Here is a 27,276-nt window from a genome sequence, read left to right on the forward strand (position 1 = left end):
TTGAGGCCAGATGTAGACATTGTTCGTCTTATAGTCCTGCATATCTCTTAACAGTTTGGACTGTTTTATGTCCATGATCGTGGCTTCCAATTTATCCAGATTTTCTTGGATTTTCTTATCTAGATCTTTAAATGCAGAGTTGTCTTCAAATTGTGCAACAGCACTTTGTAGTGTAGTGATGTTGATTTGAATGTCTTTCAAAGCATTCTCCTCGTATTTTATGAGGAGTTTGATGAAACGTAATGATGAATCAGTTAGAATCTCTTCCCACTCAATTTTGAAGGCATCACAATATATGGTGGAAGGGAATTTCCTGATCCTGAGCCCACGTGGAATCATTTTATCGTCAAAGTATTTTTGCAATGTCGATATGTCCCATGTGAGTCTCAGCTCCTGTATGAGTGCGGTTTCCAATTGAGACATGTGAATGCGTAGGTCCACGACCTCCTGTTTTTCTTGGCTAGCACTGTTTAGCATGGTGTTGATTTTCAAAGCACGAGCCTTCCGATCCTCAGCAGACTTTAAACACGCGCTGGTATTCATATTCTCAGCCGGTGTGCTGGTGGTCATTGTCTCGGAAGGTAGGGGCAGGGAATAAATCCCCAGGGGAGCACGAGATATAAAGCCTTGATGAGAACAGAAAAGGTAATGGAATTCTCAGCTCACCCTCCAGGGCCCCAGGCGCACGGACTGTGCGAGGCAGCACTGTTATAGCAAAACAAGAAACTGGATGTCCAGCGCCAAGATTCGTGCAAAACGGATTCTTTAATGCTTAAAAAGCCATAACAGGGGTCAATGTGACGCGTTTCAGATGCGTTAGCACCCTTAATCGTACATAAGATAAAACCACATTTGTCTGGGTATATATAGAGGAAATGACATGGTTCTCCCAGGTGGAAGGAAAAGTGATTGCTCACATGACCGACCTCCTGGAGTCAGACATTAACCCCTTACAACCACAAAGTAAAATATACATAGTATAACATACAAAAGTGTTGGTTAAGACAAAAGTACACATTTAGGGGCATACATATGTTCGCAAAGTGTAAAGAACTTATTACATGTAGAGGAATTATTATTTAAATTTTCAAATACGCATTCATATGTATGTACCTAGGGTGTGTAAAAAACGCACATATGTCAGGGAAACCTGTGTGAATAGGTCACAATCACTTCAAAGAGGAGATTGAGGAAAGACATGCATGGTTGTACAAATGTATTCGAACAGAAATTGACAAAATTTATATATAGAAGAAGTATATTTTATATTCTGAATAATACAAAAACAAACCCAGATGCATGTCCCGCTAATGTTTAAACCCGATTTCTGGACTCCAACATGCTGCTACATAAATAAAATGTATCTATAGTAAATATAAAAAAAAAAGTTTTTTTATATATTAAATTATATAGCAAAAAAGAGCTCAGATAGACAGCAGAGCCACATATGAATATATGGATACAAATATGACATTTGCTGCTTCCAAAAACATGAGGGCAAAAAAAGAGAGGGCAGAAAAAATACAGGATGCCATAACACTGAAATTTGGAAAAAACGAGGGAAATGTAAAAATAGTATGTAATACTAATTTAAATATTTAATAGTACAAAATAACATCTTGTCTTTTGTTTAAGCCCTGAGGCGCCCTGGTTCCCAATTTGATGATCCAGTATACCTCGCGGTTCAACAATTACTGTCTATAGTTACCACCGCGTGGTTTCCCTGACATATGTGCGTTTTTTACACACCCTAGGTACATACATATGAATGCGTATTTGAAAATTTAAATAATAATTCCTCTACATGTAATAAGTTCTTTACACTTTGCGAACATATGTATGCCCCTAAATGTGTACTTTTGTCTTAACCAACACTTTTGTATGTTATACTATGTATATTTTACTTTGTGGTTGTAAGGGGTTAATGTCTGACTCCAGGAGGTCGGTCATGTGAGCAATCACTTTTCCTTCCACCTGGGAGAACCATGTCATTTCCTCTATATATACCCAGACAAATGTGGTTTTAGCTTATGTACGATTAAGGGTGCTAACGCATCTGAAACGCGTCACATTGACCCCTGTTATGGCTTTTTAAGCATTAAAGAATCCGTTTTGCACGAATCTTGGCGCTGGACATCCAGTTTCTTGTTTTGCTATAACAGTGCTGCCTCGCACAGTCCGTGCGCCTGGGGCCCTGGAGGGTGAGCTGAGAATTCCATTACCTTTTCTGTTCTCATCAAGGCTTTATATCTCGTGCTCCCCTGGGGATTTATTCCCTGCCCCTACCTTCCGAGACAATGACCACCAGCACACCGGCTGAGAATATGAATACCAGCGCGTGTTTAAAGTCTGCTGAGGATCGGAAGGCTCGTGCTTTGAAAATCAACACCATGCTAAACAGTGCTAGCCAAGAAAAACAGGAGGTCGTGGACCTACGCATTCACATGTCTCAATTGGAAACCGCACTCATACAGGAGCTGAGACTCACATGGGACATATCGACATTGCAAAAATACTTTGACGATAAAATGATTCCACGTGGGCTCAGGATCAGGAAATTCCCTTCCACCATATATTGTGATGCCTTCAAAATTGAGTGGGAAGAGATTCTAACTGATTCATCATTACGTTTCATCAAACTCCTCATAAAATACGAGGAGAATGCTTTGAAAGACATTCAAATCAACATCACTACACTACAAAGTGCTGTTGCACAATTTGAAGACAACTCTGCATTTAAAGATCTAGATAAGAAAATCCAAGAAAATCTGGATAAATTGGAAGCCACGATCATGGACATAAAACAGTCCAAACTGTTAAGAGATATGCAGGACTATAAGACGAACAATGTCTACATCTGGCCTCAAACTGATACAAAATCCGGCACCCCCCGTTCAATTCTAAGAAAATTCAAACACCATCGTCGTAGCAGGAGTATGCAGAGAGTGAACTTCAGCTCCACAGAAATGGATTCGTCTGACTCCGCTCCAGAAACCATTGATTCTGCTCGTCCAGGCAACTCCATCACTAATGCCCCTCAAAATCCATCAGCATCTGTTAAATCTAAGCAGTCAAAAAACGACGGGGTGGCAGAAAACATCGCTCTGCCAAACAGAAGAAGGAACCCCCAGCGGAATCGCAAGAGGAACTAACAATCCCTGTATACAATTTATCTGCAAAGGTACTGTCTACACATCATATTACTTTATTATCGAGAGGACTATCATTTTCTCCTACCCGAACTTTTGATTTATTTTCTACCTTACTAGATGTGAATAGATTTGTGAGAGGGATTACTATACGCAAACATTTTTTTCAGATGGACAATTCCATGGACACTAATGAGATAGAATTTTTGGGCAATAACCAGGAAAGTCATGTAGTAGAGGGCCATGATGTTAACTCTATGCTTCCTCATAATGGTTTGGAAAGTGTTTTACGTTGTTCATTTGCAGAATTATGTGTTTCATCTGAATTACAACATATGCATGAACCCTCTTCCTCTATGCCGCAATCTATCCCTAAGTTTGCAACCAAAAATCCTCATTTCTATCCAGTCATGTCGCGCACACAGTCTCTTGATTTTTTTCAGGAGGCTGTTGAGCGTGACTTGACTATTCTATCTCAGTCCAGAACCACCACTAGTTCCAATCTTTCCTTTCAGGAACGTGCGGCCTTGAAGGACATATCTAATATGTCCGATTTGGTCGTACGGCAAGCCGACAAGGGGGGAGCAGTGGTGTTGCTGGATGCCGGTCTATATAAAAAATTAAACTTAGAATTACTGTCGGATGTTACTACCTACAGACGGTTATCCAGCAACCCCTGTTCCATTTTCAAGGAGCAACTCAGAGAACTTGTGGATCTTGGGGAGCAGAATGGATTTATATCTAAATCTGAAGCAGATTACATCAAAATTGAACATCCAGTTACAGCTATCTTCCATTCACTCCCCAAGATACACAAAAATTGTTTCCCCCCACCAGTCAGACCCATAGTTGCTGGGATAGGTTCCCTTAATGAGAACCTATCCACCTGGCTAGATAATCTCCTTCAACCACTCGTTCCTACTATGCCTGGATACATCCAGGATACAAAACATCTTTTATCAGCAATAGAAAGTTTAGAGTGGTCTAAGGGACTAACGTGGATTACAGCCGATGTAACTTCACTTTATTCTGTAATTCCCCACAGTCAGGCAAAAACTGCTATGAGTTGGTTTCTGACCACATATTCTGAATACCCCGCTGGTCTGCAGGAATATATGATCATCGTTTTGGATTATTTACTTACTCACAATTTTTTTATGTTTGATGATCAGTTCTTCCTGCAGACCACCGGGGCCCCGATGGGCGCACGTTTTTCCCCATCTATAGCTAATATATACATGGCCTATTGGGAAAGTTTGTATTTATATTCATCTACTAATATATTCAAGTCCCATATACATTGGTATGGCAGGTATATTGATGATTTGCTATTTATATGGAGGGGGGATGCCAAAGATTTGGATTGTTTCAAAGATTTTTTGAACTCCAACATGCTGAATTTATGCTTTACAGTTAATCATTGCATTTTTAACGTGTCTTTTTTGGATGTGACTATGAGGGGTGACACGGATTCTCAAAAAATTATATCTACTACTTATCGCAAAGAAACTGCGGTTAATTCCATCTTACATGCTCGTTCGTGTCACCCCCCACATGTCATCCATAACCTTCCTATTGGAGAAGCTATCAGAACCAGACGGAATTGCACTAGGGATATGGATTTTTCTGTTGAAATGAATGCGTTATCCAAACGCCTTCGCAACAGAGGATATCCACAGTGGTCACTGGATCGTGCAGACAACATTGCCCGATCCAGGAGCCGAGACCGTCTACTCAAAAGCCAACACCCGAGAATTACAAACAGTACTTTTAAACCCATGGTCTTTTCTACACAATATAGTCTCCAATTTCCCCAGATTTGCAGTATTATAAAAAAATACTTACCATTAATTTCATCTGATCCTCAACTTTCAGATACCATGCATGCAGGTCTTCGGTGTGTGGCTAAACGTGCTCCAACACTTGGTCAGTCTATTTCGCCCTCACTTTTTTCTTCCCACACTACTATTTCACCTACCTGGTTGAAAACTGTAGGCATTTACAGATGCGGACATACACGCTGCATCTGCTGCAATATCCTGTCTCCCACGTCTGTGGTCACGTCATACGCGACAGGAGCGACATATAACATTAGACAATACATCAACTGTAATACAAAATATGTCGTGTATCTCCTGTCGTGTGTGACGTGCAAGGTACAGTACGTGGGGTGCACCACCAATAGTCTTAAAACCCGTATTAGGAAACATTTATCAGATATACCTCACTTTAATTCCAGAAATGTTTCATCTGTATCACTACATTGTGCCCAACACCATCACGGGGATTTTTCCTCTATTAAGTTATCTGCTATTGAAAAAGTTTTTTTGCCCAAACGCGGTGGTAACTATAGACAGAAATTGTTGAACCGCGAGGTATACTGGATCATCAAATTGGGAACCAGGGCGCCTCAGGGCTTAAACAAAAGACAAGATGTTATTTTGTACTATTAAATATTTAAATTAGTATTACATACTATTTTTACATTTCCCTCGTTTTTTCCAAATTTCAGTGTTATGGCATCCTGTATTTTTTCTGCCCTCTCTTTTTTTGCCCTCATGTTTTTGGAAGCAGCAAATGTCATATTTGTATCCATATATTCATATGTGGCTCTGCTGTCTATCTGAGCTCTTTTTTGCTATATAATTTAATATAAAAAAACTTTTTTTTTATATTTACTATAGATACATTTTATTTATGTAGCAGCATGTTGGAGTCCAGAAATCGGGTTTAAACATTAGCGGGACATGCATCTGGGTTTGTTTTTGTATTATTCAGAATATAAAATATACTTCTTCTATATATAAATTTTGTCAATTTCTGTTCGAATACATTTGTACAACCATGCATGTCTTTCCTCAATCTCCTCTTTGAAGTGATTGTGACCTATTCACACAGGTTTCCCTGACATATGTGCGTTTTTTACACACCCTAGGTACATACATATGAATGCGTATTTGAAAATTTAAATAATAATTCCTCTACATGTAATAAGTTCTTTACACTTTGCGAACATATGTATGCCCCTAAATGTGTACTTTTGTCTTAACCAACACTTTTGTATGTTATACTATGTATATTTTACTTTGTGGTTGTAAGGGGTTAATGTCTGACTCCAGGAGGTCGGTCATGTGAGCAATCACTTTTCCTTCCACCTGGGAGAACCATGTCATTTCCTCTATATATACCCAGACAAATGTGGTTTTATCTTATGTACGATTAAGGGTGCTAACGCATCTGAAACGCGTCACATTGACCCCTGTTATGGCTTTTTAAGCATTAAAGAATCCGTTTTGCACGAATCTTGGCGCTGGACATCCAGTTTCTTGTTTTGCTATAACAGTGCTGCCTCGCACAGTCCGTGCGCCTGGGGCCCTGGAGGGTGAGCTGAGAATTCCATTACCTTTTATGATAGTAGCAGTGTTTAAACTAGGCGGAGCTATTTTGTTGCCCCACAGGTGTTCCTGCCCCAAGGTCCGTGGGAAATTTTGAAGTTGAGGAGATATAAAGGTAAGGCATCCATACCATAGGCTAAAGAGGGGTTGAGGCCCAGTGGTTAGAGAACAATGCGCTACCCACCTATTAGCATAATTTGCATGAGGCAGATCTTTGTTCTGTACATGGATCCTGGTCCCAGGGTTATATGTACGAGAAGGGAACAAAGAGGTAGACAAAGAAACAGAAGGAGATCATATATATATACACACTATGGTGATATGTATAGTGAGTTGTCACTCTTGACTAGTGACATTGTAGGAGAGGGAAGTATTCATTTATAGTGGATTGTGACATTTTTTATCTCTAGACAATTGCCTTCAGATGACCCCAAAGATAAAAGTCTAAGGGGGTCAGATCAGGAGACCTTGGGGCCATTCAACTGGCCCACGATGACCAATCCACTTGATGTGTTTCCCTCTTTATGCACTGAAGCTGGCACGTTCCCTGAGTATTTCCAGCAAGATGGTGACCACTACATTATGGGTGTCAGGTTCGAGCATTCCTAGATGAACAGTTTCCTGGAAAGTGGATTGGTCCTCGTGGGCCAGTTGAATGGACCCCAAGGTCTCCCGATCTGACCCCCTTAGACTTTTATCTTTGGGGTCATCTGAAGGCAATTGTCTATGCTGTGAAGATACAAGATGTGCAGCACCTGAAACTACGGATACTTGAAGCCTGTGCTAGCATTTCTCCTGCGGTGTATATAGTAGTATATAGCAGTGTATATGGATACTGGAAGCCTGTGCTAGCATTTCTCCTGCGGTGTATATAGTAGTATATAGCGATGTATACGGATACTGGAAGCCTGTGCTAGCATTTCTCCTGCGGTGTATATAGTAGTATATAGCAGTGTATACGGATACTGGAAGCCTGTGCTAGCATTTCTCCTGCGGTGTATATAGTAGTATATAGCGATGTATACGGATACTGGTAGCCTGTGCTAGCATTTCTCCTGCGGTGTATATAGTAGTATATAGCGATGTATACGGATACTGGAAGCCTGTAATAGCATTTCTCCTGCGGTGTATATAGTAGTATATAGCAGTGTATACGGATACTGGAAGCCTGTGCTAGCATTTCTCCTGCGGTGTATATAGTAGTATATAGCAGTGTATACGGATACTGGAAGCCTGTGCTAGCATTTCTCCTGCGGTGTTGCTATCAGTGTGTGAAGAGTGGGAGAAGAGGGTTGCATTGACAATCCAACACAATGGGCAGCACATTGAACACATTTTATAAGTGGTCAGAAACTTGTAAATAACTCATGAAAGAATAAAGTTATGTTAAAACCAAGCACATCATTGTTTTTCTTGTGAAATTCCCAATAAGTTTGATGTGTCACATGACCCTCTTCCTATTGAAAAAACAAAAGTTGGATTCAAAATGGTCGACTTCAAAATGGCCGCCATGGTCACCACCCACCTTAAAAAGTTTCCCTCCTCACATATACTAATGTGCCACAAACAGGAAGTTAATATCACCAACCATTCCCATTTTATTAAGGTGTATCCATATAAATGGCCCACCCTGTATATGTGTGTGAGGGTGTGTCCATACGTGTCTATAAATTTTACTATATCTGAATATATTATTAGGGTATGGTAAGTATTATAGGAACGGGGGTCAAATGGGGACCCACAAAATCTACACGTTTGGTGTCCAGAGCCTTTAGGCTACATTATAGCTTATGATTTTGTGTATTGTGTGACTGAAACATCTCCATGGTGACTCACCATGACAAGAAGAATTAGGATCCATAGTAATTCCACTATACGATTAGTGGACACCCCAGACGGTTCCCTTCCTCCTGTGACTAAATAACATTACATCAATTACATGCGTCTATTAATACGGCTACTTTACATACAGCCTATAAATCTTCCAAGCTTTTCTATATAATCCATATAAACTCATCATAGGAGTGACAGGCGCATTCATATAACCTCTGGTGACAACAGATGAAGATTTTATATAGAGGATTTACAAGAAGCTTCAGCCGTTATATAACCTGATGTCCAATATACAGTACAAAGAAAGACAGAGGCCTGCACAGAAATAATGGACACCATAGCCACCTGCAGAATGAGCCCAACCCCCCTCTGTAATGTATTTTTCCAATTAATTCTATTGTTATCTGTATATATGTTATTCACGTGTTACTGTACCCTTAACGCCTTAACCCCTTAAGGACCAGGGTTTTTTCAGTTTTTGCACTTTCATTTGGGATTTTTATTTACACAGTTTTTTTTTATGGGAAAAGGGGGTGATTTTCACTTTTATTAGGGAAGGGTTTAATGATCTTTATTCACTTTTTTTTTTTTTTGCAATGTTATAGCTCCCATAGGGGGCTATAACACAGCACACACTGATCTTTTAAATTGATCATTGTTATCCCATAGGATAACATGGATCTCAGGCACTGAGCAGTGATTCGGCGATCGGACACACAGGAGGAAGGAAGGCACCCTCCTTGTGTCCTCCAGCTGTTCGGGATGCCGCGATTTCGCCGCAGCGGTCCCAAACAGCCCACTGAACTATCTGGGGGTAGTTTACTTTAACTTTATATGCGGCAATCAGTGCTGCGCGCGATTAGCCACGGGTAGCGACCTGGGTGTTGCCTGCCGCAGCAAGCCCATCCTGCCTTGCGGGGGGCTCTGGTGAAGATGGGGGAGCACCTTAGACTCCGCTCCCCGATACGGTCCGAGTCATCAGCCACACAGTTGGAGGATCCACGTTCAAGCTTCTTGACAGCCTACATTCCGGTACGTGACAGCAAGATCCGGCCATGGATCCAACTGGGGTTCCTCTGCCTGACAACACGGATCTTGCATCTATCGTGGCACTCCAGTCCCAGCAGTCGGCCCAGCAGGCACAGCAGCTTAACCAGCTTTCCACCATGATGCAGCAGTTGCTAGCTGCACAGCAGCACTCGCCACAGCCACAGCCTCCTCCTCCAGCTCCAGTACAGCCTCCTGCTGCTGCAGTGCCCTCCGGAACCAAACTCCATTGGTCACTTCCTGAGAAGTTTGAGGGGGATCCCAAGTACTGTCGGGGTTTCGTGATGCAGTTCTTCATGCACATAGAACTTATGGTGGACCAGTTCTCCACAGAATGAGCAAAGGTAGCCTTTGTCATCAGTCTTCTGTCTGGTAGGGCCTTGGCCATGGCTACTCCTCTGTGGGATCACAGTTATGCTATCACTACCAATCTCCAGGCATTCCTGATGGAATTTCACACAGTCTTTGAAGAACCTGCCCGAGCTTCCTCCGCTGAGATGGCTTTGCTGACTCTTTCCCAGGGCAACTCCACTGTGGGCGAGTATGCCATCTGGTTCCGGACCTTGGCATCGGAGTTGTCTTGGAATAATGAAGCTCTCTGCGCTACTTTCAAGAGAGGGTTACCAAGCCAAATTAAGGATGTCCTTGCTGCCCTGGAATTGCCATCTAACCTGAATGAACTTATAGAATTGGCATCCTGGATTGATATTCGTTTCTCAGAGCGAAGTGAGGAACTACTCCAAGAAAGGGAGTCTGCACGACCTCGGCACTTTCCCCGTCTGGCACCTGTCTTCCAGCAGCCACTGCAACCTTCTGCGTTGCCTCCCGCAGTGGAGGCTATGCAGGTAGCAGGAAAGGACTTGGCGACGAACCGAGAATCTCTGCCTATACTGCGCCAGTGTGGATCACTTCCTAAAAGACTGTCCTCTGCATCCCCAGTCACAGGGAAATGCCCACACCTAGAGTTTGTGGGAGAGGCCTCCCTAGGTATGAATTCAACCTCTCCACGCTAAAATATGACATTCCAGCTTTTCCTACCTTCCAAAGAGATTATCTTTTTGTTTTTGCCTTTTTGGACTCTGGCTCTGCAGGAAATTTTATTGATGCTTCCCTAGTACATAGGCATTGTCTGCCGGTGTCCCGCCTTTTATAGCCCCTGTACATTTCTACGGTGAATGGTAAAAGACTGAACTGTACCGTGCTATATCGCATAGAACCATTGCCTATGCAAGTCGGAGTCTCTCATAGGGAGAACTTGTCCTTCTATGTTCTCCCACATTGTACTTCTCCTCTCTTGCTTGGCCTACGGTGGTTGCCACTCAATGCCCCTTAGCTGAATTGGAAAACAGGAGAAGTTTTTAGCTGGGGTCTGCATTGCAACAACCACTGTATCCATGTACGGGTCTGTAAATTGGAACCATCATCTCGTCCTATGCCTGGGTTGCCATCCTTTCTTCAGGACTATGCTGATGTCTTCTGTGAAAAGCAAGCCGAAGTGTTACCACCGCATCGTCCCTACAATTGGCCAATTAACTTGCTGCTCGGCACCACACCCCCCAGGGGCAGAATTTACCCTTTGTCCGTTACTGAAACTTTGGCCATGTCTAATTACATCAAGGAGAACCTCAAGAAGGGGTTTATCAGGAAGTCTTCTTCCCCTGCTGGAGCCGGCTTCTTCTTCATGGAAAAAAATAGACGAGTCATTGCGACCATGCATAGTCTACCGAGGTTTGAATAAAATTACTGTAAAGAACCGTTACCCACTTCCTTTAATCTTTGAATTATTTGATCGTCTGCGGGGAGCCAAGAATTTCTCTAAACTGGACCTTCGTTGGGCTTATAATATGATCCGTATACGTGAAGGGGACGAATGGAAGACCGCGTTCAATACTCGTGAAGGACATTTTGAATATCTTGTGATGCCTTTTGGACTATTTAATGCTCCCGCAGTCTTTCAGGAATTCATCAACGATATTTTCCGTGACCTTCTGTACTCCCGTGTTGTTGTCTGTCTGGATGACATACTAATTTACTCGCCCAATATCCAGTCTCACAACCCACTGGTCTGAAAGTGATTCAGCAATTACTATCGGCAATTCATTCTTCACTACTCTACTCTGGTAGCCCCCATCGTTGCCCTCACCAAGAAGACTGCTAATTCTAAAGTCTGAACTCCTGAGGCTGAAGAAGCGTTTAAACAGTTAAAGTCTGCTTTCGCATCTGCTCCTGTTCTTTCTAGACCCGATCCTAATAGGCCATTCTTCCTGGAAGTGGATGCTTCTTCAGTTGGAGCAGGTGCAGTGTTAACGCAAAAGTCTACTAAGGGGAAGACTTGAAACTGCAGATTTTTCTCCAAAACCTTCTCCCATGTGGAAAAAAACGATACCATTGGGGATCGCGAGCTCTTGCCCGTTAAGTTGGCGTTGGAGGAATGGCGTCATTTTCTAGAGGGCTCTGTACATCCTGTTTCAATTTTTTCTGACCACAAAAACTTTCTCTATCTACAGACTGCCCATTGATTCAACCCACGGCAGGCCCGGTGGTCTCTATTTTTCTCCAGATTCGACTTCTATATCCACTTACGTGTCGGGTGTAGCGACCTGGGTGTCACCTGCCGCAGCAAGCCCATCCTGCCTTGCGGCGGGCTCTGGTGAAGACCAGCGGCACCTTATGCCCCGATACTGTCCGAGTCATCAGCCACACAGGTGGAGGATCCACGTCCAAGCTTCGTGACAGCCTACATTCCGGTACGTGACACTGCTGCTGCACTTGTCGCACCTCATATGGTAACAGCTTCGGCTTATATCTTTCCTTTCTCTGTGCCCTCAGCCCCTCTACAATCTCAGTCACCTAAGCTTCTCTTCTGGCCCTCTCAGACTGGGCCGGTGGGACTGGGGGATGGGACTTCCCTGGCAAGGGAAGAAGGTGCGCCCTCATATATTGTATTAGCCCAGGCTCATCGCCAAACAACCATTTTGGTAAAGGTGGGGACCGGGGACATGCTGCAGACTTCTGGGCCTGGGGGGTTTGCTCTGGGCTAGGGGTAGAAGGAGGGGTAGAGAAAGCAGTCTCAGCCGGGATACTCACTTCTGACTCCTCGATGATGCACGAGAAGATGCCGGTGTTCCCTCTGCAGGAGTCGGTGGTCAGTCTCCATCATTCTTGGGCAGCAGGACTTAGTAGCAGGCCTCTTCGGCCCTGATGGAGATCTTACCAATAGCAGATTGGAGGCAGGGGGGGTTTAAATTTGGTTCCCCTGCTCTGCCCACCCTTGGTAGTCCGGGCAGAACGGCGGGCGTCAATGAGGTGCGGCTCCCTGGTGCAGACTACGGAAGCTGGTGAGTTGTTGCCTAGCAACATCTGGAGGGCTACAGTGTACATTCAAAGGGTACATTCACTCGGGCGGGTTTACAGTGAGTTTCCTGCTTCAAGTTTGAGCTGCAGCAAATTTTCTGCCGCAGCACCACCTCCTAGCGGGAAACTCACCATAAACCCCCGCCACTGTGAATATACCCTAAAAACACTACACTAACACATAATAAAGGGTAAAACACTACATATACACCCCCTTACACTGTTCCCCCCCCCCAATAAAAATGAAAACGTATCGTGCGGCAGTGTTTCCAAAACGGAGCCTCCAGCTTTTGCAAAACAACAACTCCCAGAATTTCCGGACATCCGCTGACTGTCCAGGCATGCTGGGAGTTTAGCAACAGCTGGAGGCACCTTGTTTGGGAATCACTGGACCCCTTGTTACGTGCCTTGAGGGGTGTAGTTTTCAAAATAGTGTGCCATGTGTTTTTTTTTTTTTTTTGTTGCTGTCATGGCACCATAGGGGCTTCCTAAATGCGACATGCCCCCCAAAAACCATTTCAGCAAAATTCACTCTCCAAAATCTCATTATCACTCCATCCCTTCTGAGCCCTCTAGTGCACCCACAGAGCACTTTACATCCACATATGAGATATTTCCTTTCTCGAGAGAAATTGGGTTGCAAATTTTGGGGGGCTTTTTCTCCTATTACCCCTTGTAAAAATTCAAAAACTGGGTCTACAAGAACATGCGAGTGTAAAAAATGAAGATTTTGAATTTTTTTCCTTCACTTTGCTGCTATTCCTGTGAAACACCTAAAGGGTTAACACACTTTCTGAATGTCATTTTAAATACTTTGAGGGGTGAAGTTTCTATAATGGGGTCATAAATGGGGTATTTCTAATATGAAGGCCCTTTAAATCCCCTTCAAAACTGAACTGGTCCCTGAAAAATTCAGTGAAAAATTCGTGAAAAATTAGAAAACTGAACTTTGAAGCCCTCTGATGTCTTCCAAAAGTAAAAACATGTCAACTTTGTGATGCAATCATAAAGTAAACATATTGTATATGTGAATCAATATAACATTTATTTGGAATGTCTTTTTTCCTTTCAAAGTTAGAAAAAGGCAAAATTTTCAAATTTTTCACTAAATTTTGGAATTTTTCACCAAGAAATGATGCAAGTATCGACGAAAATTTACCACTATGTTAAAGTAGAATATGTCACACAAAAAACATTCTCGGAATCAAATTCATAAGTAAAAGCATCCCAGAGTTATAAATGTTTAAAGTGACAGTGGTCAGATGTGCAAAAAATTCTCTATATTTACATCCTGTGGCCGCTCCCGATCTGTGAAGCGCGCTCAGAAGCTGAGCTGCTTCGTATCTGTAAGGTCCCGGGTTGCTATCAGCAACCAGGACCCGCGGCTAATACCGAACATCGGGCTGATTTCCGGTATTAACCCTTTAGGTGGCACGATCAAAGTTGATTGCAGCGTCTAAAACAGGAGAATACACTGCCGGTTAGCTCAGCGGAGCTGTTCGGGATCGCCACAGTGAAATCGCGGCATCCCGAACAGCTGACAGGACAGTGGGAGGTGTCTTACCTTGCTCCCAGCTGTCCGATCGGCGTCGATCGCTCCAAGCCTGAAATCCAGGCTTGAGCAACTAAGCGCAGAAAACACTGATCAATGCATTCCTATGGCAATGCATTAAAGGGGTACTCTTTTATTTATTTTTTTAATCAACTGGTGCCAGATAGTTAAACAGATCAGTAAATCACTTCTATTAAAAAATCTTAATCCTTCCAGTACTTATTAGCTGCTGAATACTACAGAGGAAATTCTTTTCTTTTTGAACCCAGAGCTCTCTGCTGACATCATGACCACAGTGCTCTATGCTGACATCTCTGTCCATTTTAAGAACTGTCCAGAGTAGGAGAAAATCCCCATAGCAAACATATGCTGCTCTGGACAGTTCCCAAAATGGACAGAGATGTCAGCAGAGAGCACTGTGGTCATGATGTCAGCAGAGAGCTCTGTGTTCCAAGAAGAAAACCATTTCCTCTGTAGTATACAGACTCTAAAAAGTACTGGAAAGATTAAGATTTTTTAATAGAAGTAATTTACAAATCTGTTTAACTTTCTGGCACCAGTTGATTTAAAAAAAAAAGTTTTCCACTGGAGTACCCCTTTAAACAGTGTAAGAGATCAGTGCATGCAGTTTTATAGCCACTAGAGGGAGCTATAACACAGCATAAAAAAAGTAAATAAAAAAAAAAAAGTTAATAAATGTGATCTAACCTCTTCCCTAATAAAATCAGAATCACCACCCTTTTCCCATTTAAAAAAAAGTGTTTAAAAATAAATAAAAATAAACATATGTGGTATCGCCGCATGCGTAAATGTCCGAACCAAAAAAATATATCATTAATTAAACCACACGGTCAATGGCGTACGCGCAAAAATATTCCAAAGTCCAAAATAGCGTATTTTTGGTCACTTTTTATACCATAAAAAATGAATAAAAAGCGATCAAAAAGTCTGATCAAAATAAAAATTGTACCGATAAAAACTTCAGATCACGGCGCAAAAAATCTGAGCCCCGTTTGTCGAAAAATGTAAAAGTTATAGGAGTCAGAAGATGACAATTTTAAACGTATACATTTTCATGTATGTAGTTCTGATTTTTTTCAGGAGTACGACAAAATCAAACCTATATAAGAAGGGTATCATTTTAATCATATGGACCTACAGAATAAAGATCAGGTGTCATTTTTACAGAAAAATTTATTGCGTAGAAACGGAAGGTCACAAAAGTTACAAAATGGCGTTTTTTTCTTCAATTTTGTCGCAAAATAATTTTTTACCGTTTTACCGTAGATTTTTGGGTAAAAGGACTGATGTTATTACAAAGTAGAATTGGTGGTGCAAAAAAAAAGCCCTCATATGGATTATTAGGTGAGAATTGAAAGGGTTATGATTTTTAAAATGGAAGGAGGAAAAAACAAAAGTGCAAAATCTGAAAAACGCTTGGTCCTTAAGGGGTTAAGGTGAAAATGTGCTGGGTCCTTAAAGGGGTACTCCGCCCCTAGACATCTTATCCCCTATCCAAAGGATAGGGGATAAGATGTCAGATCGCCGGGGTCCCGCTGCTGGGGACCCTGGCGATCGCTGCTGCAGCACCCCGCTATCATTACTGCGCAGAGCGAGATTGCTCTGCATGTAATGACGGGCAATACAGGGGCCGGAGCATCGTTACATCACGGCTCCGCCCCTTGTGACGCCACGGCCCGCCCCCGTCAATACAAGTCTATGGGAGGGGGCGTGGTGGTCGTCACGCCCCCTGCCATAGACTTACATTAAGGGGACGGGCCGTGATGTCATGAGGGGCGGAGCCATGATGTCACGCTGCTCCGGCCCCTGTATCGCCCGTCATTACGCACAGAGCGAACTCGCTCTGTGCAGTAATGATGGCGGGGTGCCGCAGCGGCAATCCCCGGGGTCCCCAGCAGCGGGACCGCGGCGATCTAACATCTTATCCCCTATCCTTTGGATAGGGGATAAGATGCCAGGGGCAGAGTACCCCTTTAAGGGGTTAAAGTGACAACGCTTTCTGAACACTTTACATGGTATAATACATTAGAAATATATTTACATGGGGGGACAGATGCAAGGGGGCCCAGGGGACACTGTAGGGAGGTTGCCTGACAGGGCAGCAAGGGTACGGGGTAACACCTCCCGTACTGGGCCACCACACTGTAAACCTTCCTCTGTGCTTTACACTGCAGCTTTGATTGGTTTAAATATGTACTTTCTATAAGCACAACCTCAGATGATGAGATTATTGCTGCAGATGTACTGACTAATGAGGGAGGAGCCTGGAGATCTGTGCGATCATCTGCGGTATTGGGAGGTGTCGTTTCATAACTTTGCCTTGGATAAAACTATTTATTGATGATTAGAAGATATAATTAGCTACAATAAGTAAATGCACCTTCCATTGCTCTGTACATGTGTACCTGGCAGCGGCCAGCTGATACTATTCTCCTGCTGGTGTTTACTAGGGATCTGGCATAGAAACCACAGGGAGTTTCATCATCAAACAAGCCACAAAGGAAGGTGCGTCCTCAGCAAACACACACGGACGCCTGGCCCACCGGGTGCAGCTCTGTGCAGCACACACAGCATCTTGTGTTCAATGTTATGTATGCAGCCAGCTTTACACTATTTTATTGTGGCAGGATGGGAACAATGGAGCCATTATGTGTTTTATGTATATAACAGCACCGTGCGATTATTCCAATATAAAGGGACTCTCACAATACAGAGCCGTTCAGCCTTTGTACAATGTAACCTTAGAAAAAAGTGGATTTGGCCTAAAAAGGTGGTGTAGTTGCAAAAGTGCACAACTTTTTGGATAGGAGATGGCGAGGGTGGATCATAACCAGTGGACAGGGTTAACAATGTATGTGCCTTACAGCAGAGGGGGGAGGCTCCTGCTGCACACACTATTGGACACAAACTTAAATAAAATTATGTTTTATTAAAAGTATGTGCCACACTTGGACATTCATGTGTACCCATATCAATATATATATATATATATATATATATATATATCTAAAAGAGAAGCTCTCCGCAGTACTCCAATAAGCAGACAAGGTACGTTTATTCCATAGTAAGTGTCTTACAAAAGCAATGTTTCGACCAGCTCCTCCTTGTCTTTCCCAATATATATATATACGGTATACAGTACAGACCAAAAGTTTTCAAAGAGTTTTCTTTATTTTCATGACTATGAAAATTGTAGATTCACACTGAAGGCATCAAAACTATGAATTAACACATGTGGAATTATAGACATAACAAAAAAGTGTGAAAATATGTCATATTCTAGGTTCTAGCCACCTTTTGCTTTGATTACTGCTTTGCACACTCTTGGCATTCTCTTGATGAGCTTCAAGGGGTAGTCACCTGAAATGGTCTTCCAACAGTCTTGAAGGAGTTCCCAGAGATGTTGAGCACTTGTTGGCCCTTTTTGCCTTCACTCTGAGGTCCAGCTCACCCCAAACCATCTCGATTGGGTTCAGGTCCGGTGACTGTGGAGGCCAGGTCATCTGGCGCAGCATCCCATCACTCTCCTTCTTGGTCAAATAGCCCTTACACAGCCTGGAGGTGTGTTTGGGGTCATTGTCCTGTTGAAAAATAAATGATGGTCCAACTAAACGCAAACCGGATGGAATAGCAGCCGCTGCAAGATGCTGTGGTAGCCATGCTGGTTCAGTATGCCTCTCAATTTTGAATAAATCCCCAACAGTGTCACCAGCAAAGCACCCCCACACCATCACACCTCCTCCTCCACACCAGCACACCTCCTCCTCCATGCTTCTCGGTGGGAATCAGGCATGTAGAGTCCATCCGTTCACCTTTTCAGCGTCGCACAAAGACACGGTGGTTAGAAACAAATATTTCAAATTTGGACTCATCAGACCAAAGCACAGATTTCCACTGGTCTAATGTCCATTCCTTGTGTTCTTTACCCCAAACAAGTCTCTTCTGCTGGTTGCCTGTCCTTAGCAGTGGTTTCCTAGCAGATATTCTACCATGAAGGCCTGATTCACACAGTCTCCTCTTAACAGTTGTTCTAGAAATGTGTCTGGTGCTAGAACTCTGTGTGGCATTGACCTGGTCTCTAATCTGAGCTGCTGTTAACCTGCGATTTCTGAGGCTGGTGACTCAGATGAACTGATCCTCTGCAGCAGAGGTGACTCTTGTTCTTCCTTTCCTGGGGCGGTCCACATGTGAGCCAGTTTCTTTGTAGCTCTAGATGGTTTTTGTGACTGCACTTGGGGACACTTTCCACCTAGAATATGACATATTTTCACACTTTTTTGTTATGTCTATAATTCCACATGTGTTAATTCATAGTTTTGATGCCTTCAGTGTGAATCTACAATATTCATAGTCATGAAAATAAAGAAAACTCTGAATGAGAAGGTGTCCAAACTTTTGGTCTGTACTGTATATATATATATAATGTCTGTGTGTGTAAAGGAGGACACTGTGCTGTTTTTAAGTAAAGTGACTAATATCCCTGTGCTGTAACAGAGCTCACACTTTCCCACAATCCCCCCTGCCTGCATGTGCAGCGGAAACCAACTGTCATTACCTTTAGGAGACAGCATATGAACTGAGCATGTGCGACCGCGTCAGTAGGTCGTAACCAGGGGCAACAGTTATCTAAACAAAGCAGGAACATGGGGGATTAGTGACTTGTATCTCTCATACCGGACATCTTCAGAAATGCTTGTACATTTGAATTATGTTTCATTTCTCATAATGCATCAGTTTAGACCTATTTTTCTTAATAGGACAACCCATTAAACCCACCTCGGCCATAAACGAGCAGAGCCAGAGGATGGCGCCACAGCTGCTGCTACATTATGGTGTGGTCTGGCGTGGGTCAGGTAGAACCTGGATATGATATATTTTATAACTCGGGGCTGATAGCTTATCATTTATTTCCTTCTAGAAGAGAGGTCATTTTCATACATTTTTTTAAATAATAGAAAGTAACCAAAGATACTGTAAGCAGGTCATGTGATGAAACGTCTATGGATTCTGACCAGTATGACCAGTATGTATAATTGGTATCACTGTGTGATTATGCTATTACCAGTAAAATGAGACACAGATACTGAATAAACAATGGGAGCCGGAGGGATTAGAAATACGACACAAGAAGATATTTTAATCTGCAGCACAGAGAAGGAATGACTGGAATGTAACAAACACAGTGACAACTATTTATAAATACTTTATTCATTTATAACTATTGAAATAAAGGGCCACAAGTTTCTAGATCTATAGGTTCATGTGTTACCAGGGGCTTTAAGGGATACTCTGGAGGAGGGGAAATGGTTTTAAATCAACTGGTGCCAGAAAATTATACAGATTTGTAAATTATTTCTGTTTTAAAATGTTTAATCCTTCCAGTACTTATCAGCTGCTGTATGCTCCAGAAGAAGTTGTGTAGTTCTTTCCAGTCTGACCACAGTGCTCTCTGCTGTCACCTCTGTTCATCTCAGGAACTGTCCAGAGCAGGAGAGGTTTGCTATTGGGATTTGATCCTACACTAGACAGTTCATGACACGGACAGAGGTGTCAGCAGAGAGCACTGTGGTCAGACTGGAAAGAACTACACAATTTTCTGTGGAGCATGCAGCAGTTGATAAGTACTGGAAGAATGAAGACTTTTAAATGGAATTAACCCCTTAAGGACGCAGGACGTAAATGTACGTCCTGGTGCGGTGGTACTTAACGCACCAGGACGTACATTTACGTCCTAAGCATAACCGCGGGCATCGGAGCGATGCCCGTGTCATGCGCGGCTGATCCCGGCTGCTGATCGCAGCCAGGGACCTGTCGGCAATGGCCGACGCCCGCGATCTCGCGGGCGTCCGCCATTAACCCCTCAGGTGCCGGGATCAATACAGATCCCGGCATCTGCGGCAGTGCGCGATTTGAATGAATGATCGGATCGCCCACAGCGCTGCTGCGGGGATCCGATCATTCATAACGCCGCACGGAGGTCCCCTCTCCTTCCTCCGTGTGGCTCCCGGCGTCTCCTGCTCTGGTCTGTGATCGAGCAGACCAGAGCAGAAGATCACCGATAATACTGATCTGTTCTATGTCCTATACATAGAACAGATCAGTATTAGCAATCATGGTATTGCTATGAATAGTCCCCTATGGGGACTATTCAAGTGTAAAAAAAAATGTAAAAAAATGTAAAAGTAAAAGTAAAAAAAAAGTGAAAAATCCCCTTCCCCAATAAAAAAGTAAAACATCCGTTTTTTACTATTTTACCCCCAAAAAGCGTAACAAATTTTTTTATAGACATATTTGGTATCGCCGCGTGCGTAAATGTCCGAACTATTAAAATAAAATGTTAATGATCCCATACGGTTAACGGCGTGAACGAAAAAAAAAAAAAAGTCCAAAATTCCTACTTTTTTAATACATTTTATTAAAAAAAAATTATAAAAAATGTATTAAAAGTTTTTTATATGAAAATGTGGTATCAAAAAAAAGTACAGATCGTGGCGCAAAAAATGAGCCCCCATACCGCCGCTTATACGGAAAAATAAAAAAGTTATAGGTCATCAAAATAAAGGGATTATAAACGTACTAATTTGGTTAAAAAGTTTGTGATTTTTTTTAAGCGCAACAATAATATAAAAGTAGGTAATAATGGGTATCATTTTAATCGTATTGACCCTCAGAATAAAGAACACATGTCATCTTTACCATAAATTGTACGGCGTGAAAACGAAACCTTCCAAAATTAGCAAAATTGCGTTTTTCGTTTTAATTTCCCCACAAAAATAGTGTTTTTTGGTTGCGCCATACATTTTATGATATAATGAGTTATGTCATTACAACGGACAACTGGTCACGCAAAAAACAAGCCCTCATACTAGTCTGTGGATGAAAATATAAAAGAGTTATGATTTTTAGAAGGCGAGGAGGAAAAAATGAAAACGTAAAAATTCAATTGTCTGAGTCCTTAAGGCCAAAATGGGCTGAGTCCTTAAGGGGTTAAAGGGGTACTCCGGTGAAAACTTTTTTTATTTTTTAAATTAACTGGTGTCAGAAAGTTAAACAGATTTGTAAATTACTTCTATTAAAAAATCTTAATTCTTCCTGTACTTATTAGCTGCTGAATACTACAGTGGAAATTATTTTCACAGAGCTGTCTGCTGACATCACGAACACAGTGCTCTCTGCTGACATCTCTGTCCATTTTAGGAACTGTCCAGAGTAGGAGAAAATCCCCATAGCAAACATATGCTGTTCTGGACAGTTCATAAAATGGACAGAGATGTCAGCAGAGAGCACTGTGCTCATGATGTCAGCAGAGAGCTCTGTGTTTCAAAAAGAAAAGAATTTCCGCTGTAGTATTCAGCAGCTAATAAGTACAGGAAGGATTAAGATTTTTTTTAATAGAAGTTATTTACAAATCTGTTTAATCTCTTTCTGGCACCGGTTGATTTAAAAAAAAAAGTTTTTCACCGGAGTACCCCTTTAACAATTTTTTTTTTACTTTCTGGCAACAGTTGATTTGAAAACAGTTTTTTTCTCTCTCTTGTAATAGAGGTAGGACTTGTACTGAGACTCAGGTGTCTATTGAGGCCCAAAGCCTCTTTACCTCTTAAGAAATCACCAGTATTATAATAGGTTTGCAGTAGGTGTGAAGCTTTAAAAAGAAAAGGGATATTCCAAGATAAATTTTATTGCTAGTCTATTCTATTTGTTGGGGGTCCAACTCCAGAGCTGTGGCATTGGTAACACACAGTGAACAAAGCCAGTAGCAAACAGCTCCACTCAATGTGTAGTGGCCATGCTGGTTATTGCAGTTCAACACACAGCAATGAATAGAAGCTAAGCTGTGGTTACCCAGTATTATCACTGCACCACTGTTGTGTTTTCATGTTTTCCTGCTCTTTTAAAGGGACCACTGGAGTTTTTTGAGTTAGCAGACTTTGTGGCTGTGGCAAACAACTTATCAGCAGGGGTGTAATACCTCCACCAGCCACATATTAAAGACCTACCCTGAGGCCAGTGTTTCTCAAATAGTGTGCTTCCAGCTGTTGCAAAACTACAACTCCTAGCATCTCCCCTCTGGGGATAAGACCAATGTAACTCAGGATCACTTGAAGCCTAGTACTTCTGCAAAAGAGTAAAACCATTCTATCAATCTTGAACCCCAGTACAGCTCTGCATTGGGACATGGCTGTCTGTACCTTCTCTATCACTTATAATTTATTCATTGTGTCATGCCTTCAGCAGTTTTGTTACTTTTTATTATTCTATGGGTTGCTTGTATTAGTGTGTTTTTTTTTAGTGTGTAATTCTCTGTTCATGGTGTAACAGCATCATCTAGTGGCCATTTGCATACACTGTAGCTCTTCACATTAGAAGTTTTACCAATTTCAGCTCCCATAGCCTGTAGCCTATGAACTCTTATGACATCCTCAGCTCAGCCTATAGCAGCCATTTTTTCATTTTACAGCTAGCATTCCAGAGGTAACCACACGGCTGGTAGGATCCTGAGCCATCCTCTTCATCCAAGCTTATGGTAACATCGCTGGTATGTTCACACAACTATATAACAATATGGTTTGCATCTGTATGCATATTGCTGTGTGTTCATGTTTTCCTACTCTTTTATAGGGACCATGCTTGTCATTTACTGTAAATAGGATAGTATGCTCCTGGGTATATCTGTGTATACTCTTATGGATGTTTATCAACATTTCAAATATCAGTGTTTTCTGTAACTTACATGTCCTGCACATAGTTGTTGTTATTGTTGTTATTACCAATAATCTTGGTTATACCCATGCAATTAGTGATACAGTGCCCACCTTTATCTTGAATTATTGAATCAGCTGGGTACATGCGCTCCTCCGACTATGGCAATATAGGTATAAGATTTCTCCTTTTCTTCTTGCTTTCCATGAATTTGCATGATCTATGACCTTAGGTTCTTCTCATATCACCACGGGTTATGGTTGTTTATCTTTTAGATGTTTATTAACCCCTTAAGGACTCAGCGTTTTTCAGTTTTTGTATTTTCCTTTTTAAAAATCATAACCCTTTCAATATTCCACCTAAAAATCCATATGATGGCTTATTTTTTGTGCCACCAATTTTACTTTGTAATGAAATCAGTCATTTTACCCAAAAATCTATGGCAAAACAAAAAAAAATAATAATAATTGTGCGACAAAATTAACGAAAAAAAACCCTTTTGTAACTTTTGGGGGTTTCTGTTTCTCTACATTTTTTGGTAGAATTGACACATTCTCTTTATTTTGTAGCTCCATATGATTAAAATGATACCCTCATTATATAGGTTTGATTTTGTCTTACTTGTTATAACTACATGCACAAAAATTCATATGTTTGAAAATGTCTTCTTCCGACCCCTATAACTTGATCAGACTTTATGATAGCTTTTTTTAAATTTTTTTATGGTATAAAAAGTGACCAAAAATATGCTATTTTGGACTCTGAATTTTTTTTAACTGTACGCCATTGACCGTGCAATTTAATTAATGATATATTTTTATAGTTTGAACATTTATGCACGCGGCGATACCACATATGTATATATTTATTTTTAGTTACTTTTATTAGAGAAGGGGTTAAATCACATTTCTTAACTTTTTTTTTTACACTTTTTTTGCAATGTTATAGCTCCCATAGGAGACTATAACATGCATTACATTAATTGCCAGCACTGATCAATGCTATGCCATAGCATTGCATTGAACAGTGTTGTCGGCGGTCGATTGCTCGAGCCTGGATCTCAGGCTTGGAGCAATTAATCGCTGAATGGATGCACAGGAGGCAGGTAAGGGACCCTTCTCATGCGTCCTAGCTAATCGGGACACCGCGGTTTCACCGCGGTGGTCCTGATCAGCCCGACTGAGCAGCTGAGAATGCTTCTTTTTTTACTTTAGACGTGGCGATCAACTTTGATCAGCGTCTAAAGGGTAAATAGCGCACGTCACCATGATCGGAGATGTCCGCTATTAGCCACGGGTCCCGGCTGCCGTTAGCCGCTGGGACTGACCCGATATGACGCTATATCGCGGGAGCGGACGCAGGACTTACAGGTACGCCCTGCGTCCTTAAGGAGTTAAAGGGGTACTCCGGTGAAAAACTTTATTTTTTTAAATCAACTGGTGCCAGAAAGTTAAACAGATTTGTAAATTACTTCTATTAAAAAAATCTTAATCCTTCCTGTACTTATTAGCTGCTGAATACTACAGTGGAAATTCTTTTTTTTTTTTAAACACAGAGCTGTCTGCTGACATCACGAGCACAGTGCTCTCTGCTGACATCTCTGTCCATTTTAGGAACTGTCCAGAGTAAAAGGAAATCCCCATAGCAAATATATGCTGTTCTGTGCAGTTCCTGAAATGGACAGAGATGTCAGCAGAGAGCACTGTGCTCATGATGTCAGCAGACAGCTCAGTGTTTCGAAAAGAAAATAATTTCCTCTGTAGTATTCAGCAGCTAATAAGTACAGGAAGGATTAAGATTTTTTTAATAGAAGTAATTTACACATCTGTTTAACTTTCTGGCACCAGTTAGTTTAAAAAAAAAAAAGTTTTTCACCGGGTTACCTCTTTAATAAAGGCTAAGTCTTGGGTGATACTTTTTGCTGTGATATGATGTCCTGCACATGTTTGTATCTGCATTCCCTTGTACAGTAATGTATTATAAGCATTGTCATATGTCAGAGTGCATTAGTAAGTGTGTTATTTTAATGTTCCTCAGTTTTACCACGTATATAAAAGTTGAAGTTGGACGTGGCTCTTATGTCAATGCATTTCCGGGGAAGGTTAAGCTGTCTGTCCCTAAACATCGTATCCCTTATCCAAAGGATAGGGGATAAGATGTCTGATCGCGGGGGTCCCGCCGCTAGGAACCCCAACAATCTCTCCTGCAGCACCCCCTGTCATCTGGTGCATGGCCCCGCCCCTCATGACATCACACCCCTCTCCCTTAATGCAAGTCTATGGGAGGGTGTGTGGCTTTGGAAAGGGGATAAGATGTCTAGGGTCGGAGTACCCTTTTAAGCACCCTCACATATAAGGAGGACAGAACACATGAAGATATCAAGATCAGTGGCCAAAAGCTTTCTTTTTTTTTATAAGAGAGATTTTAAAAAATGCACACAGTGTACACTTCAATTTTTAAGCATTTTTTAAATTGTTTTTGGAATGTTTTTATACAAATTTTTGTTTAAAGAAGTGTATTCTGTGCATTTTATGCAAAGCAGGTCTTTGCTTCCTAGTTTTTAAGCATGCTGATGCATTTTCATGCAAAAACCTCACCAAAAACATAAAAGTTACCTAAAACAGCCATATCAATTCTGAAACAAGAACCATGCATTTTGAACTTAAAGGGGTTAAAAAACTTTTTTTTCTATATCAACTGGTTCCAGAAAGTTAAACAGATTTGTAAATTACTTCTATTAAAAAATCTTAATCCTTTCAGTACTTATGAGCTTCTGAAGTTTAGGTTGTTCTTTTCTGTCTAAGTGCTCTCTGATGACACGTGTCTCGGGAACCGCCCAGTTTAGAAGAGGTTTGCTATGGGGATTTGCTTCTAAACTGGGCGTTTCCCGAGACACGTGTCATCAGAGATTACTTAGACAGAAAAGAACAACCTTAACTTCAGAAGCTCATAAGTACTGAAAGGATTAAGATTTTTTAATAGAAGTAATTTACAAATCTGTTTAACTTTCTGGAACCAGTTGATGTATAAAAAAAAGTTTTTTCCTGGAATACCCCTTTAAAATAAAACTACATATGAACTGTCAAGCTTTTGCCATTAAATTCAAGGGGGAGAGATATGGAAAATATGAACAAAGCCATAAACTTTTTTGTTATTGTGATAAAAAATAAAATTAAAAAAATCTACACATAATTGACATAATTGCATCCCTGATAATCTGAGTTATAAAATGATCATGCCCCGGGCGCCTCACCTCCCAAAATTGGAATAATAAGCAATTTAAAAGTTATGTACCCAAGCTGGTACCCATAAATTCCATTAACTCCCACAAAACAACAAGCCAAAGTTCAACACAACACTAAAAAAGGTTGAGAATATGGCGGCACAACAGCAAACTTAAATAGAATGTCAAAAACTAGTAAAACAGAAAAAAAAATTTTTAATTTGGTATCCTTGTAATCATACTGACCCATACAATAGATGTATCATGTCTGTATAAGCGTAATATAAATGCCAAAAAACATGAAACCCCTAAATAATACAACATTTTTTTTCATATAGCCACAAAATAAAATAAATAAAAAATAATCAATGAATGACATGTACCCCATAATGGTCATCAATGTTTCCATTCATTGACAGCAAGCAGTGATCTTGAAAATAGGGAAGTATTAATACAGGATTATATTAGAAAATTGCAGAAATGTTCTTTTTTTTTTGTTACATAAACTGAGATTTTAATACATTAAGGAAAAACTATGAAGGGTATTATGACCCTTATTGCCACTAGGTGGCGCTGTTGACCAGTACTATAGCAGAACTCAAACCAGCATTTCACAAATTAGCTGCTGAAGAGAACAGAGGAATTGTCCAGAATATTTTCTTTGTTTCCTTTAATTGGACGCAGGCTTCTTGTTATGGCGTATTACGAAGTTTAATAAAGTTGTTAATTGGGCGGAAGAACCTGAAAGTTTTTTTTTTTTCTTTTAATTTAGAGTTAAGAATTTACTTTCACAGCACAAAGTTTTCTTTAGAGCAGTATTTCCCAACCAGGGTGCCTCCAGCTGTTGCAAAACTACAACTCCCAGCATGCTCGGACAGCCGTTGGCTGTCCGGGCATGCTGGGAATTGTAGTTTTGCAACAGCTGGAGGCACCCTGGTTGGGAAACGCTGCTTTAGAAAATGTACTGGTAAATACTGAAGGATAACAATTGGATATAGT

The 27,276-nt window shown here is 41.4% G+C and overlaps 1 protein-coding gene and 1 long non-coding RNA gene across 6 annotated transcripts in view; one reads left to right on the plus strand and one right to left on the minus strand.

Moving 5' to 3' along the window:
- Nucleotides 1-27,276, minus strand: part of CCDC68 (coiled-coil domain containing 68) — a 158,186-nt gene that overhangs the window by 94,455 nt on the left and 36,455 nt on the right. The window contains exon 1 of one of the 3 annotated variants that reach the window (XM_056544890.1): nucleotides 18,907-18,979. The exons of 1 other annotated variant lie outside the window; for it this stretch is intronic. In XM_056544890.1, the coding sequence (XP_056400865.1) occupies nucleotides 18,907-18,922 (16 nt within the window). In that variant the 5' untranslated portion in view covers nucleotides 18,923-18,979. Of the gene's footprint in view, nucleotides 1-18,906; nucleotides 18,980-27,276 lie in introns of those variants that run through there. One more of the 3 variants, XM_056544889.1, reaches the window with a different exon arrangement.
- LOC130294809 (uncharacterized) overlaps nucleotides 18,928-27,276 on the plus strand; it is a 45,252-nt gene continuing 36,903 nt past the window's right edge. For 2 of the 3 annotated variants that reach the window (XR_008848632.1, XR_008848630.1), the window contains exons 1-2: nucleotides 18,981-19,204; nucleotides 22,813-22,890. This is a non-coding gene — a long non-coding RNA (uncharacterized LOC130294809). Of the gene's footprint in view, nucleotides 19,205-22,812; nucleotides 22,891-27,276 lie in introns of all 3 variants that reach the window. The other variant, XR_008848631.1, reaches the window with a different exon arrangement.

The sequence above is a fragment of the Hyla sarda genome, chromosome 1 (assembly GCF_029499605.1).
Source record: "Hyla sarda isolate aHylSar1 chromosome 1, aHylSar1.hap1, whole genome shotgun sequence".
NCBI classification, from domain to species: Eukaryota; Metazoa; Chordata; class Amphibia; order Anura; family Hylidae; genus Hyla; species Hyla sarda.